The 16,718-nt window shown below is 33.2% G+C and overlaps 2 protein-coding genes across 4 annotated transcripts; one reads left to right on the forward strand and one right to left on the reverse strand.

The window, feature by feature from the left end:
* Positions 1–5,890: 5,890 nt before the first annotated feature.
* Positions 5,891–7,225, forward strand: LOC107023287 (mitogen-activated protein kinase kinase kinase 17-like). Its single transcript, XM_015223931.2, has one exon. It carries the CDS (start codon positions 6,049–6,051, stop codon positions 7,012–7,014), a length of 966 nt encoding a protein of 321 aa, XP_015079417.1. The 5' UTR covers positions 5,891–6,048; the 3' UTR covers positions 7,015–7,225.
* Positions 7,226–7,372: 147 nt separating this feature from the next.
* LOC107023286 (ABC transporter G family member 32-like) lies at positions 7,373–16,302 on the reverse strand. 3 transcript variants are annotated; one of them, XM_015223928.2, is made up of 25 exons: positions 15,931–16,302; positions 15,082–15,202; positions 14,905–14,993; positions 14,740–14,824; positions 14,225–14,384; positions 14,060–14,136; positions 13,908–13,958; positions 13,442–13,532; positions 13,043–13,344; positions 12,677–12,955; positions 12,241–12,557; positions 11,972–12,132; positions 11,761–11,864; positions 11,203–11,356; positions 10,809–10,931; positions 10,634–10,728; positions 10,211–10,543; positions 9,840–10,130; positions 9,624–9,707; positions 9,411–9,544; positions 9,095–9,322; positions 8,717–8,888; positions 8,351–8,605; positions 7,966–8,271; positions 7,373–7,513 (listed from the first exon to the last, which is right to left on the reverse strand). In XM_015223928.2, the coding sequence occupies exons 1-24, from the start codon at positions 16,176–16,178 to the stop codon at positions 7,999–8,001; spliced, it is 4,227 nt and encodes a 1,408-aa protein (XP_015079414.1). In that variant the 5' UTR covers positions 16,179–16,302; the 3' UTR covers positions 7,373–7,513; positions 7,966–7,998. The 3 variants fall into 3 exon arrangements, with proteins under 3 accessions (XP_015079414.1, XP_027773529.1, XP_027773530.1); XM_027917728.1 differs by lacking the exon at positions 15,931–16,302 and adding an exon at positions 15,748–15,871; XM_027917729.1 differs by lacking the exons at positions 14,905–14,993; positions 15,082–15,202; positions 15,931–16,302 and having other exon boundaries at positions 14,225–14,377; positions 14,740–14,814.
* Between the last annotated feature and the right edge of the window lie 416 nt (positions 16,303–16,718).

A 16,718-nucleotide genomic window follows, 5' to 3' on the forward strand; every position in this document is an offset into this window, starting at 1 on the left:
CCTCTAATCTCATGACCCAAAAAACTTCCTTTATATTATCCTACATTCCTTCTTAAATGGACTTGATTTTTAGGAGACACCATTGTTGACAGAGTTTTAAGAAGTGGAGACTTTGAAATTGGTGGTGTTGGAGTTTTTGGACCATCTCAATTTTTTTAATTGGTGGTGGAGTGGTGGTTGTGGAAACTATACGCATCACGCAAGCCAGAATGCTAATCAATAGAGGCGGTAGTGGTGGTGGTGGAACTGCAACTGATGCATATGTTGTATGTAATTATTGATTCTCATCGGAGAATCAACATTTTGATCCCAAACATCGAAAATTTTGGGTGATGAAGCAATACTTCTTCTTGAAAATCTCTCCAGGGATGATGCACTGGGCAGAGATGGTGCATCAGATTTCCGATAATGACCAGTATCGATACAAATTTTCGAGCGGTGAAGACGAAAGAGAAGGATATTGAGGTAGAGGAGCAGTACAAACAACAAGTAGTTCCGGTGACTTGTGGAGGGCTGTGAATTTTTTTGAACACAAATTCATCGGTGGAGAAATGCTCAGCGGTACAGAGCTAACTGGTGAATCCAAATCGAAACTGGAAGATGATGAGAAGAAGATGACCTCGACCCACCAAAATTTTTCACCTCAACGATGACCATCTATAATGAGATTATCTACAAAAATAAATTATACGAGGGGATCTGGAAATTCTTTAGCACTAAAAAATATCATTTTGAGAATGGGTTAAAAATTTTTGGTCATCAGATTAAAGGGGTTGGCCATAGGTTTGGAAGTTCTAATTTAGTATGAATTCATTTAGCGGGTCGGGTTATGATTGAAAAAGTTATTTTAATCAAATTGGGTAATTTAAGTTAATTTGGGACTTTCTACCCAATTAAGGGGCATAATGGTGAGATTAGTAACTACGAGGGTAAAAATAACTTCATTTTAACGGTAAAAGTATAATCAACCAATAAAATAAAGTTGAGGGTTATTTTTGACCCTTTTCCCTTAGTTTAAATATCATAATTTTACTTGAATTATATTTTATTACATCGTATTGCTTAAATTCAGTTAGGTAATCAAAAGATTCATTTAATGTAACAATTCATTTGGTGTGATCACATTATTATCTTAATATTTTTTTTTCTCTAATTTTGTGTTCATTTAGTACTCCAAATGATCACATTTCATCTTTTATTCTACATTTCCATAATAATTCTATCTCATACCTTATTTTTTTTATAGGTTTGTCATTCAAATTATGGACATATGACATTATGTAACGACAGAAAACGATACAATCTATCCGGACATTGTATTCATTAAAATAATGCAATACGATACTATACAACACAATACTATACAAAATGATACATTATGAAACAATATGTAACGATCATCCAAACAAAGTGTTAAATAGGGTTGTGCAAAAACCAAATTAATGGATAAACTGAATCGAAAAAAAATATTATTGATTTATTGATATGGTAACGATTTCTATACAGATTTGTAATTATTTCGGGTTGTCAATTTGGCTTTCGATTTTATGATGTTGGTTAAGGGCAATTTATAGAAATCCTACTAATTATAAGTTAATAGTTAGATTGATGCTAGTTTGTAATATTTTGAATTTTATCAGATTTTGAACTTCAGATACATGTATCAAAGCTCGTCCAGACACATGTATTTTCGATACATGTGATCAAAATTAGGTGTAATTTGTTTTAGATATTCTATATTTAAGTGGACTCGCATGTATCTAACTATCCCGCTCGTCTGTATGTGTGTGTGTGTTTATGTATGCTATATCCCAAATATATATATCTAGTATCTACTGTGATTCACATTTATTTGATATACATAGGCTATCTCGTTCGCCTCCCTGCTATCTCGAAAGCCTCTCTCTTATCTCACTCGTCTCTCTCCCTATACATATATCTGGTACATCATACCAATTCTCTTTATAGATTGAAATAATTACATATAAACTCACTAATTAATTGTTAAATCGATGAGCCAGTAAAATTATATCAAAATTATTATGTCACTCCTTAGTATATAACAATGATTTTGTTAGGCCTAGTTCCCAAATGTTAGCATTACCTTAGGTCACAGGCAACACAAACTAGTCTTTCTCCCTTTCTATTACGTCATCTTCTCTTCTCGACGCAAACTAATATTACCTTATTTTTATGAATATCGTGATTATATAAGTAATTTATTATCGGTTGAATAAAAAATGAATCTGTTAATAATAAAAAATCGATCAGCTATAAAATCGATAGTAAAAATATTTTATTCATTTAACTATCGAATTAGCGAGTTTACAAATCAAAAAATAATAAATTGAATCACTAATATGTAATATTGAACCGAATTAATCAATACACGTCCTATTTTAAAGAATAAAAATGTTCTCTAATTATGAGAAATAAAACAAACTTATCATCATTTAAATTTGATATTAAATATATTATTATTGTTATTATTACTGGATTAGATTAAATTTTTCTCTCCACTTTGAGAAATAAAATAATTTTTTTTCTCTTTTCAATATTATATTTTTATTTCTATTCCATTCTTATTTTCTCATTTCATATATATATAAATTTCATGTGACATAATATTCTATTTTTTTAAAATCTTTATTTAATATAAAATTACATTTTATCTAAATTTTTAAATAACATAAATTGCAAGCAAATATTATATAATATATAAATTAATGGACAATTAAAAAAAATCATTAATGAAATATAATTACATAAATACTCAACTTTCAAGATTATGATATTGCTTCTACAAATACTCTACTAATGCATACAAATCTAACAATGAGCATTCTTGTCCTTAATTTTCTTATGTTTAGTTAACAATTGTCCAAATAATAGATTTTCAAATTATGTTAGTGATATTTTTTTTAAAAAATCATCAATTCAAGATGAAAATATTATATATTAAATAATATTTTTCTTAAATTATTATATTATAGTTAAAAAAAATTACAAATATTAAATATTTAATTAATATCATTATATGTAAAATATATAATGTGTTCATTACAAAATAATAAAAAAGTGAAATAGAGAGGTGAATATTTGGAGAACTACTATTCGTCCCTTTATAAATAGAGAATAAAGATTAATATAGAGATGTGTTGGTGTGCTCATTCTCTATTTTACTCTTTAAATATATAGAATGTTGAGTGTTGGTAGGAAATATTCTTATAGCTCATCAAAAAAGTCAATTCTTTGAAAAAGTTATATAACCCATAAAAAAGTCATAACCCGTCAGAAAAGTAATTACTTTTCAATGTGAAAAGGTATTTGTTTTTAATATAATATAGGTAAGTATAATATTTAACATTCAAGTTAGAAAGTATTAAAATTATTTATAACATTCAAGTTAGGAAATTCATGTTTTAGGATACTCCCTCCGTTCATTTTAGTTGTCATGGTTTCCTTTTTAAGAGTCAAACGATAAAAACTTTGACTAATGTAATTTAGTTTAACTTTGAAAATTAGTCAAATTGATTTTTTTCAAAAAGTGCAACATGACAACTAAAAATGGACGGAGATATATATAGAAAAAACATTAGACATTTATATAATTTCCATTTATTAAAAGCTAAATAAGAAAAACATTAATATAATTTCTGCTACTAGCACTATGAAAATCAGCAAACAAATTTTCCTATATAAACTCCAATCAGAAAAACAAGTTGAGAAATGAGTCAAAGAAAAACAAAGTCTGAAAATTTAGTATTATGGAGAAAAAAGAAGATGTGGAAGAGAGTTAGAATATTAGGAAAAATAAGATTTGGTTTTGTTTCATTGGCTTTTACTAATCACTCTGCTCTCATTGCCCTTAAATCATGTATCTTTATCTGAATAACCTATAGTATGAATGATGTTGAAGTACCAGAATTTGTGTCCAACAAAAAGATGTCACAGGCTAATACTCATATATGAGAAATTTAAATCTACATTGAAGCTCATCTCTAACTTTTCTTATTACCTTCAAAATTTTTGATGTTGTCACGGCTGCAAATCTTTTTGAGTACACGTGGAATAGTCTCTTTTCTACTCACATAATGATTTACGTATTTGATCTATCATTGTTGATTTTGTCACACCTTTTAAATGAAAAGTAATTTTTTTATATGATTCAAAAAATTTTATGTGTTACTTATATAGTATATTCTCTCACCATCCTACATTGAATGTTTTTAGTAAAAATACAATGAATAATATTTGATTATTAAGAAACAATGAATCATTAAATTATTGAATTTATTTTATAATGAATCATTTAACAAAAAAAAAATATTACAATGAATTATACACTTACATTTGTACTTTATGTATAATGAATTTATTTCCTATAAACAGTGTGAGAATAACTAAAAGGGTAAAAGTGAAAGTAATGTTGAATTTATGTCCTATTATAATTAAAGAAGAAAATAAGGAGAAGTTTAATATAGTTTCTCCTACTATTAGTATGAAAGGGAAAACAAAAAAACTTAGGAAAATCTTGTATCTGCTAAATTGAAGTAGTGTTTATTTTTCCTATTTCTCCTTCTTGCATGTTGAACTTTAATTTGTAATAGAATATAATTAGCCTAATTTAATTATCATTAGTACATGGGGCTCCCAAGTTAATTTGTTATTTAGCTGCTTTGTTTCATGCATGATTTTAGAGATTGTTCTCACTAATATACTTCAATCAAGTAAGATAAAATAAAGGTTTCACATGGTTGATTTTACATCGCGAGGTTAAAGAGAAATAAAGGATTATATAATAATATACCCAATGTAATAGAAAAAACTTATTCTCAGTGTTTACACCAAGTCAATACATGTATGCCATAATAGTTTATTTTACTTGGTCATAATTAATTTACATGTGCTTTACTTCATTAAATCATGTATTGCAATGGCTTGGTGTAAACACCCGGTGCGGATAAGTTTTACCCCAATGTAATCTCAAAAAACAGGGGTTCGAGGAATGGGTATGCAGACCTATAATATTTATCTTAAAAGTAAATAGATTATTTTCGATAAACTCTCATCTTAGTAAAAATCGTCCAAAATAGTCTAGGAAAAAGGTAATAGATATATATATATATATATATATATCGTATAGTAGCAAAACAATAACTACAACAAAATAATATGATAGTCAAAAGTACAAGCAACCACAAATAATGACAAAACGGAAGGAGAAGAAATTATCTACCCTAATATGCGTCCTCCACAAAGAAATATAAACCATGAATATCGTTTATATGAAAGTTTTTGGGAAGATACACTTAGGTTCATACTATATCGAGTTATCTTAACGTTGGCAAACATGTCACAATTCAATGACCAACCCCTTTCACAAAAAGCATTTAATTTACTCTATTCTTATATATATAATTTTCTTACTTATTATTTATTTATAAATAATATTGATATACTTTTACAAAAATATATACAATCCAATACGAAGCAATGACCAATTATCTTGACCACCTGAGCTGATAAATACATGCGATGTACGTAAGAAAAGACTAATAAATAAAAGAAGTAACAAATAAAGTGGTTAAGAAAGGATATTGAATAATATAAATTAGACCGAAAAAGTATCATAAAAAAATTAATTTAATATTAAATAATAAAGATTGTAAAATAAGAATTGTCTTAAGGATATATTTTGAAATTGTAAAATGAGAATTGTGTTATATAAATGAATGATTCGTTATTCAAATCTAGTGAATGACTTATCATTCAAGTTATCAACCCTTTTAATAAATCACAACTAATTTAACTGCTTTTATTTTATGGTAACTATTTGAATTTTATTGAGCTGTAAATAAATTTCCATATATTAAAAGTAAAAATAAATAAGGAAATATTGAATATAATTTGTGCTAGTATCACTATTAATAGGAAAACAAAAAAAAATTTAGGAAACTAATGTCCTATATATTTACACTCACAAAAACACGGTCACACTATTCCAACAAGAAAAGAAAAAAAAACAGAGTCTGAAATTGTTCTTCAATGGCGGAAAATCAAGAATCTGAGATTATGTGGAAGAGGGGTAGAACCTTAGGGCAGGGGGGATTTGGTTTTGTTTCATTAGCTTCTACGACTCATAATTCTCCTCTCATCCCATCACTTATTGCTGTCAAGTCTTGTAGGTTGAGCCATTCTCAGTCTCTTGAAGATGAAACTGAGTTTTTGAGAATGTGTCAAGACTCTCCTCATGTGATTCGATCTTTCGGAGTTAAAGTCACTCAAGAAGATGATATACTTCTTTACAACTTGCTCTTAGAGTATGCCTCTGCGGGGAGTCTTGCGGATCGTCTTCTCAATAATGATCAACTAGGGTTGCCTGAGTTACAAGTACAAAAACACACCAAGAATGTTCTTTTAGGGCTAAGCTTCATTCATCGAAAAGGGATCATTCATTGCGATATAAAGCCACACAACATCCTTCTTACTTCTACTGATGATACGGAGGAGGTGGCAAAGATTGCTGATTTCGGGCTTTCGTTAACTTTGGAACAGAGCTGGACGCAGAAACAGGGGATGAGAGGTACTCAAAGGTACATGGCACCTGAATCTCTACTTAAGCAGGAGTATGGTCCAGAAGCTGATATTTGGGCACTTGGATGTACTGTTTACGAGTTGATCACTGGAACACCACTATGGGAATCATCCAATTCTGATCCAAAGTTTGATGATGTATGGGACAGAATTAAGTACGAGGAACCAAATTTGGAGAATCACAAACTGTCTACAGAGGCAAAAGATTTCTTGAGATATTGTCTGATCAAGAATCCAAAATCGCGTTGGAGTGCAGGGCTGCTATTGAATCACTCTTTTCTGAAATCAGCTGACAGTGTCCTGCCTCCAAAGAAGAGGAAGAGGCAACATGGTTACATGTCCAGTTTACAAAGGCCTAACCAAAAGAGAGCATTCAGGACACAGCCACACATTCGTCATTTGGTTATAGAACACTGATGCAGATTCTGAAGACGAAAACTCAACTTTTTTTAGATAGATTGACTATACAACATTGACACTGTTACTATTATATATGCTTATAGTTTATCAACACCAAAACAACTTTGTTATATGTAATTTTTGGCCATCATTAATGACAATATTTTCATACGCGAGTTTAATAAGAAGATGGCAACAATTGTATACAGACTCACAGTAAAGAATCCTAAACCGGAATTGAATGTTTGTTCAACATTTGTACCAAATTCATTTTCAGTGAGAAGCAGAAGAGGTGAAAAAATAAGATGGAATCTTATCTTCTTCTATATTTTTTTTTTTTGATTAAAAATTATTATTATATACACATTCATATATGTGATACAGAATTTGATCCATATATAAAATGAATTGTCACAGAAATTCATGAGAAATATATGTATTGTAGTGTATATATATATAGTTGCATCCTTATTCTCTTTATATAACCTGATCAATGAGTCAAAACTAATGCAGAACCCTGCAAAAGAAATTAAATGTGTGTTAGCTCTTTTGTTAAATTGATTATTGCAAAATTGATGTCCTTCAGCTAATAGCAAATTCAGAATTTAAATAATATGGCTAATTACAAATGTCTATTAATCCACCTATAATATATGTGTATAATCCACGTATAAAAAGTAAACAGTAAATTTGTCCGGCATTACTGTGAGAATCCGTTAAACTGGGACGGAGGGAGTATGTGGAGGAGAATGAAACATCACCTGATGAAGGTAAACGACAAGGGATTTTTACACAAATAGACAGTCGGATTCAACGATTAAACTTTTTAGTCGATATACATAGTTTATACACTGATTATACATACAGTATACCTCTGCTGGCTATTTTTTCGTTTAAGGTATTGAGTGGACACTATTCTTAGGAGCACAAACTCTATTGATGAAACAAGAATTTGCATGTGTATATTACCTTAGTGTTAACAGCACATGCCTCTTATAATCTTTATCTTCTCTGGAAATTGAAGAATTTGATTGCAAAAGCAAAGGTTACTGCAAAGATTATACAGAAACCAATAACTGCAACACCAGCAGTGCCTAAGAATTCTTGCCTATATCCAAATTGTTCTTTAATGAACCTTTTTATTGATACTGTATGAACACCATCAGCGAGCGTAAGATGTTCATTTACTTCTCCATATTGTGATGTTAAAAGTCCATATAAACTCCATGCTACTGGATTAGCCCAATAATACCATCTCCAATAAATAGGAATTCTCTGAAATCAGAACAACAAAGTTAGTGAACAAACATTTGTGTCATGATGGTAGAGACTAGAGAGCCTGTTAGAGCATTACCATTCGAGAAATCATGAATCCGCTGAACAAATTCCACATCATGTAGAATGGTGCAGCAAGAATTGCAGCAATGTTATGGTTTGGAGAGACTGAAGTTGTCATCATACCGAAGAGCGTGAAGTATAGAAGTGTGAAGTACATGAAGTATATGTACCAAACAAACTTCCAGACGTTCCACTCGAAAGATGCCATGAAGTAGAATATGGCACTATAGATCAGTGTTTGAATGAAAACATATGGAAACTCAATTGTGACCTGCAAAGACAGTACGGTTATCCAATTTAGACAGGCAAATGCATCATTCGTGGACTAAGTCTTACATCGAGTCCTATAGAAAAGCACACGAATAATATAAAGGTGTCATGCCTGTGCAAATGCAAAGGGTAGAGCTGAGTACATCCCGGCTGCTCTTTCACGATATGAGACGAACCTCTCAATAAATACTACAGGTTGGACAGAGGAAGCGTTCGTGATTCCAATGAAAAGAACAGCGGCATACATGGATCCCATAGCATTTAATATGTCCTGCTGAGTACTCCTGTGGGAAAAAGGTTAGCAGATTAAGTGAAAACAGTTACTAACTTGTATTGAGGAGAAACTTTTAGTATGACACCATTTAGTTTTCTGATTATGAGGAATCATTTGAATAACTTCAAGTCTTGTGCCAAATGTGTCATTAGATCAAAATGAGTGAATGGATTTATATTGTTTTGAATGGTGAAGGCAAAGTTTCAAGAAAGAAACCTCTTAGAACCAAACTTCCAGCATATACTTCCAAACATCAATGAGATTATGACCGTGTAGAAGAAGCGCACAGCAGTATACTGTGGATTTCGCCAGTAGGACAGGTTTTGCTTCCATAGACATGCAAGAAATTGTCCGAAAAAGGACTGAGAGTACTTGCTTGAGAAATATAGCTCAGCTGAACCTTCTTGTGGTTTGCTTAAACTTTCAACCATTTCCTCATTTTGCCTGAAATGACAGAAACATTGTTAGTTATAGAAAGCACAAATCAGATAATTTCTTCATCACACACACACAGGGAGAGATAGAGAAATACTGGAACAAAGTTGATTTTCGATAAATGTCAGCAAAATCTACACCGAGGCGATTTTCTTCTGCTGAAGAAGTAACTTCAAGAACCCAAGCAGCAGGGTTCTGTCCAGACCTAATTCTGTGAACTCCTTGAATTTCCTAGGAAAATTACAAGTGGATTATTTATTATGCAGTTTTAAGACATAGAAAGCTCTGAATTTATCAATTAAAGGATTACCTCAAAATACTGAATAAGCTTGCATGATCTGTTCCCTAGTGAACCAGCATAAATGAGCTGTCCACCTCTTTTCATGAGCAAAAGCTGCAAATATACCATGTAAAATCATGTCTTGATTGTAATAAAAACTATGGTAATAGCTATATGTAACTACTAAAACTGTAAGTGCAGTGTTTAATTTGAGATTTGACGTGGAGCAAGATTTAAGATGAAAACCTCGTCAAATGATTCGAAGATATCTATACTAGGCTGATGGATGGTGCAGACGATTGTTCTTCCAGTGTCGACAATGTTTCTCACTGTTCTCATTACAATGGCTGCAGACCGGGCATCTAGTCCTGAAGTAGGTTCATCCATAAAAACTATTGAAGGATTGGCTACAAGCTCAACCGCAATCGTCAACCTTTTCCTTTGCTCTGTTGACAATCCATCTACTCCGGGTAGGCCAACTAAAGCTCCACGTAATGAAGTTAGTTCTACTAGCTCCATAACCTCTTCAACAAAAGCCTGCAAAAGAATGGTCCTTCCTCAGGTTCTGTATGTACAGATTCTGGCGTTGTCATAAGTTCAAAGAACTATAAGATTACCTTTTGTGTTTTCACGTCAACCTGAGAAGATAGCCGGAGCCAAGCAGAAAACAGTAGTGACTCATGGATAGTTAAGCAAGGGGAATGAACATCATTCTGCTCACAATATCCGGATACTCTTGCAAAAGTTTCCTGCTTCTTCGGGTGTCCAGAAATATAGATATTGCCTGTTATATGACCACCAGTTTTCCTTCCAGCTAAAACATCCATCAGAGTAGTTTTACCAGCACCACTGACACCAACTAATGCAGTAAGCACGCCCGGCCTAAATGCGCCAGTAACATTGACTAGTAACTGCAGTTTATCTCCTACTAGCCCCTGTAGCTTAAGCTCCTGAAGAAATAATTTCGTATACTGATAAGGAATTTGCTTTGGAATATATTACATTCATTGCTTACTGTAAGTGAACTGCTGTTCGTTTACCATGGGAACGTCAACGTAGTAACTGATCTCCTTAAAACACATAGAAAGAGGCTCGAACGGAAGAACCATGCCTCTTCGTTTCTTGATCTCTCTTCCTGCCAACAGACCGGGAATCATGAATATCTACTCATTGCAAAGAAAAGTAAACTTCAAAAGTGAAAATTCTTTAACAAACCAGTGAATGAGTGTGAATGGTTCAAAAACTCTCCAAATGGAACAATGTTATCTTCACTCTCATGTTCCTTGTCCTTGTTTTGGGTGTTTTTCTTTGAAACAACTGCTTGCTGGCTCCCTAATGCTGCAGAAAGTTGCCAAAACATGATAAGTTCCCAAAGAACTTGCATCTTGTTTCCTTTTATTAGAACAATAGGTATGAAAAGAAACTAGAACAATAGGCATTAAGAGCAAGTCATGTTAACCAGTAATACTAGAGCATCCAAACATTTTTCTTCTGCTCAAATCTTTGTTACAGCTAGACTTCCTCTCTAAACGCGTCACAATAAAGACTTGTAGGACCAGAATTGGATATTTAAGAGGATTGTATATAAGATTTCGAAGAAGAAACTTACGGTTGAGGTAAGTCAGAAATATCGTGAAGAGGACGTTGAACACTATTATATACCCAATCAATGCACCAACACCGATCCAATACCAATAGTTCTCTGGAAATAAGCTACGAACCTTCAATAACATCTGACCCAGAGATATGTTGTCCCTAAATCTCTGCCAGTTTAAAGTGAAAAGGTAAATCTATATCCAACAGTAGTACTGATTAACAAATGAGCAGCATTAATAAACAGTAGTCTAAACATATTTTTATCTGAAGCATCAACACTTTATAGTAGTCATTTCTTAGTGTTAAAAGAATTACACAAGATTGAAGGCCTTCAACACCATGTGAAGAGAACAGTTTGTTTTTCCTCGGAAGATAGAAATTCGTAAAAAAGGAAGAAAACATGCTAATATATATCTCATTTTCATGAATAGACATTGAGTTTGACTAACTCCACCTGAATTTTTCGTTGCTATGTTGGTGATCCGCTATTTTTGGATGTATTAAAGTGTAGATTATTAGCAAGTCTTGGACTGTAATTTGATATGAAAGAGACACCAGAATACCGAATTACCTTATCCCAAGAATGGCCACGGAACTCATTCACTGAAGCTGAATTCTGGGCATACATCAAAGGGGAAAACCAGTAACCCCAAATCCACCAACTTGGGATGCTATCTGTAACGATATGAAAAGTTCAACTACAAACTAATTGAATAAAAACCATTTTCTCTCAGGGTGAAGTAACTAATTCATTGATGAGCCAAATTGAGAGTGTAAATTACCTCTTGAGATAACAAATCCTCCGAGAGCCATGACAACCAACATTGCAAAAGATCCAAAGGTATTAGCAACTATCATATTTCTGCCTAGTGATGCCATCACACGGAAAAGTCCTATTGACATCTGATGCAATGAGAAGTACAACAGAAACTGACGGAAGCACCTGAAGTTATTACACAAATTGAGTTGTCTTACATGGTGAAAAACTAATACAGAATACAAAACAAGATGAAACGAATAGAACCAATTGTCAAAAAAGTTAAAAAGATACCTGGTTATTTGAGGATCAAAGCCAACCACATAGTATGTAGCTGCAACCCAAATAATGGACTCTAAAAGTGAGGTGGGTATACTCAAAAGCCAAGACGGAAGAGTATATATCCAACATGGGTAGAAATGTAAATCTCTCTGCTTGTAAAGAACGGGAAGTTTGGCTATCAGCATGGGCACCTCCAAGAAACCATTGAAAAGAACCATAAGAATTGCAAAGTAGAGAGCACCAAGGTAAACAGCTCCATCTTCAAGTGTATCATGATGCATTGTCGAACGGAAGAACACACTCATCATTATCAAGATAATCAGAAAGAGCTGCAAAATGGAAAATAATATGTCCATCTCAACAACTAACAGTATAACTCTAAAAGGGATCTAAAGAAGCAACGTGTATTGAGATTTTCTTTTGCAAAGAAACTGTTAAGAGATATGACCTGTGTGACTTTGAAAACGAGCACAGCAGAGTTTCGCTTTAATAATAGCAACTGCCAGTCAAAACTGATCTTAAGAAGCTCAGACTTTTTCACACCATAAGTACTAGAGGACAGAGCTGCTGGATGACCGTCACGTTTGTCAAATGGAATAGCTAGTTCTTGTGCCAATGCATTACCAACATGAAAGGATTGAAACCCCTCAGCAAACTTTGTTGCTGATACATAGCTGTACTGACTATTGAGAAACCAATACTGCCCTTGATCTTTTTCAGATGTTAACTGTGCAGAGATAGATAACAAGATGACAAACCAAATTAGAGCACCATCAATAAAGCATCAGTCAAATGCTTGAACTCAGAAAATTACCTCTTGAAGAAAATCAGCAACATTTTTCCTGGAGGGGCATTTGAAACCCATAAATTTAAAGAACTCAAGCGCAGTTTCGCGAGGACCTTGATAAATGATTTGGCCCTCACTTAAAAGAATTATATCATCAAAGAGAGAGTAAGTTTCAGGGTCAGGTTGCAATAAAGAAACCAGGGTAGTCCCATCAAATGCGCAAGTCGTGTACTTTAAGTACTTGATGATTTGAAAGGTAGTTGAACTATCTAGCCCCGTTGAGATTTCATCCATTAAGAGTACCCTTGGTGCACCCATTAGTAACTCACCTGCATACATTTCTCACAACTTCAATAATCCAAGCAATGACTTCTTTCAATAATTTTAAACAAGCAGATATCAGCTAGCAGAAATGAAGGCAAGTACCAGTAGTGAGCCGCTTCTTCTGTCCCCCTGAAATCCCTTTCAGCATTTCATCTCCTACTAATGTATCCGCACAAATATCCAATCCTAAAATCTTTGCAGATATTTCAGAAGGATGTAAAAGAAATGCCCAGAAAGTAGTCCGCAAAGCACAATGAAGTCTATAACGCTAATGTCTTATATCCATAACATGATGCTATTGATTATTGAAGCATAGTACAGAAGATAAAACAACGATGATTTCAAGAAGTTGGACCATAACTCTTTCTTATAATCAACTTTTATGTATCTTTCACATTGAGCATGTCCGGTGAAGAGTTGTGCATTCCGTAAAGAAATATAAGGTTCATAGTAGTTAGTAGCATTTCGACATGTAAAACTAACATACAGAAAATTACAGGTCCATATGCAGCATGTGGAGTGAATGTAGAAAAACAATGAATTTAATAAAGCCTCACTGCTAACATACCTTTAGAATGTAATCTACAACTATACTTGTCTGTTCTCCCAATGCTACTGCCTGATAGAAAACAATTACATCAACATAAGATTAATGAAGTGTTATGAAGTGTTTTCTCTACACATGTAACCTAGAAAACAAACTTTACGCAGACGCCATACCTTAATAAAAATATCAATATCTTGATCAGGAATTATTCCAGCATTCGTCTCTCTTCTTAGAAGTTCCATAAGCAAATCTGCCCAAATTTTGATGGTTTTATATCAAATTCAACTAGAAAAAGTACCGTAAAGTGCATCGCTGATAGTAGCAGGTTTAGAAAATACCATGCTTAAAACCGACACCCTGGCAACGTCCAGAAAACTCAAGTGTCTCTCTAACTGTCATTTCTGCGATGTGTGAATCCCTCTGGCTGACATATGCAGCCGTCCTTTGAGGAACAAACTCCGTCAGATCATGTCCATTGTAAGTAACTCTTCCTGATATCTTCATAGTAAGTTAACTGCATTAATGAGGGACAAAAACAATCTTTTCGAAACAAAAGGTAGCTACAATGCCATCTTGATATCAAAGGACGAATAGCATGTACACTTGTTTTCAGGTTCCAGTATGGGAAATCAGTCGTTATAGAATGATGCATGTTATACTACCACTTAAAACCAATTCATTACTAGTGCATTTGAAGCTTTTATGTCGTTAAGTTATATGCACTGATAGTGTATTAGTTCAGTTATAAGTAATTACAGGTATATATCTATTATAGTGCAAAAAGTCGTTAAAAATCATTTCATTTCCAGTATATACTGATAAGCATTGTGATGGAACAAGTAAAGGTTTGTACCATCAAATTCTTATCAAGACGGCCAGCAAGTGCCAAAAGCAATGTTGTTTTTCCAGAGCTAGGCGGACCCAAAAGCAGCGTCAACCTGAAAGACAAAACCACCTCAGGAGATTCCAAATATAACTCGTGGACACGAGACACACTTCATTGGATCTCAAATCGTACCTTGATGGCCGTAGAAAACCACTTATGTTGTTTAGGATAGATAATTTCTTTCTCCGACTTGGGAAAATCCTCAACTGTCTCAAGGAACTCTGTTAATTTTTTTACAACAGAAACTTTGTCAGACTCTAGGCACTACGAAATCGTAATTTAGCAAGCACATGAGAGGTGCAGGTTTACCTCAGTCATGTTGAATATAAAGTTGGGAATAGTAGGCAATGCTCTGCTTCCTACGTGGACCATTGCATCAACTTTAAGATGATGAAAGCAAACCTTAACTTTTGGGAATTCCAAATCCACCCTGAAAGTTAGATTAGTTCGATACGTTCAATATTAACCAATACAATGAATAATGCTGAAGATCATATGTATGTAAGAGGTTTAAGACTCTTAACACTTCACGCAGCTCTTTCAGCTTCTTGTTGTCCTAATGGAACTCATATCTAAACACCATTATGTCGCTTATAGCTCGATGTAATCACGTTTAGATGTTTCCAAGTTTATACTATCTGAAACTCACTCCTAAATGAGGCCTGATTACCATCAAGAATCAATTTTTCGAAAAGGTAATTTCTTGCCTTTCATACAGGATATACACATAATGTTAACCATCAACATAAGCAACATGAAAACTGAAATCAGGTTTACAAATGGTCCTTTTCTTTCGAGTTTAACTTCTATACACTGACAATGTAAAGGAGTTCTACACTATCAGATCACCTTAAAGATAACTATCGGTAAATGTCCATATTAAAGGGTTAAGTAAACCGGAAAATAAGGCAGTTAACCAGCAACAATAGGTTAAAATACACTAATGGCATGAACTCTTCGACAACAACAACATACCTAGTGAAATTCCAGTAAGTTCGGTCTGGGGAGGGTAGAGTATACGCAGACCTTACCACTATCTCGTGGAGGTCGAAAGGTTGTTTCCGAATGGCTTGAACTCTTCTACACTATACAACTACTAAGCACAAAATGCACAAATACAACTTATAAACCTTATGTTTCAAAATGAAACTAACTTACTTCTCAAATCTTTCCTTAACTCTTTTGAAGAACAACTCTGTATCTTCACTAATAGCATTAATCAACACATCCAAAACTTCCATTTGTTCTTCACCTTTCATTTTTCCAACATCAACTAAAGCAACCTCTCCACCAATGCCTCGAAAGATCGATGTTCGTGCTCGTATATAAGTAGGGGATCTCTGCAAAGCTGCCAACACAAGATCCTCTTCATTTTTGCTAGCTCCATTTTCACCTCTTGTTGACATAGTTAACTAAGCCACAACTACAAATTTTTTTAATTTTTTTTTTTGAGGAGATATCTAAGGATATATGATTACAACAAGAAAAGTATAGGGGAAAATGATATATGAGGTGGTTAATGTTAGATGTGTCAATATTCCAACAACTTTTGTAGGCTTGAAAACTTTTGCATTAATTTGATATGTTTAGTGTTAGTACTTTTTTCCTCTCTACTCCCAACCAATCTTTACAAATCTCTATCTAAAAACATGCATGAGAAAGTGACATTTTCAGAGGCAGATAAAGTGTTGGGAAAATCTAAGTTAAGACTTTGGTTACAAAATATTACTTGCATTTTTTTTTTCAAATAGTCTAAAAGACTTTTGTTGGAATACACAAAAGTAGTTAAAACAGTTGGGAAAAAAAAGGTAAGGTACCTTTAACATTTCCCTCCACTCACAACCAAAAATAACAAACTAACACCAAGTTAGGTTTTCAAACTTTATAGGTTCTAAATTTTATAATCACGATTTTATATTAAGCGATAATAATTGAATTTTAATTAA

Source organism: Solanum pennellii, chromosome 6 (genome assembly GCF_001406875.1).
Source record: "Solanum pennellii chromosome 6, SPENNV200".
Lineage (NCBI taxonomy): Eukaryota > Viridiplantae > Streptophyta > Magnoliopsida > Solanales > Solanaceae > Solanum > Solanum pennellii.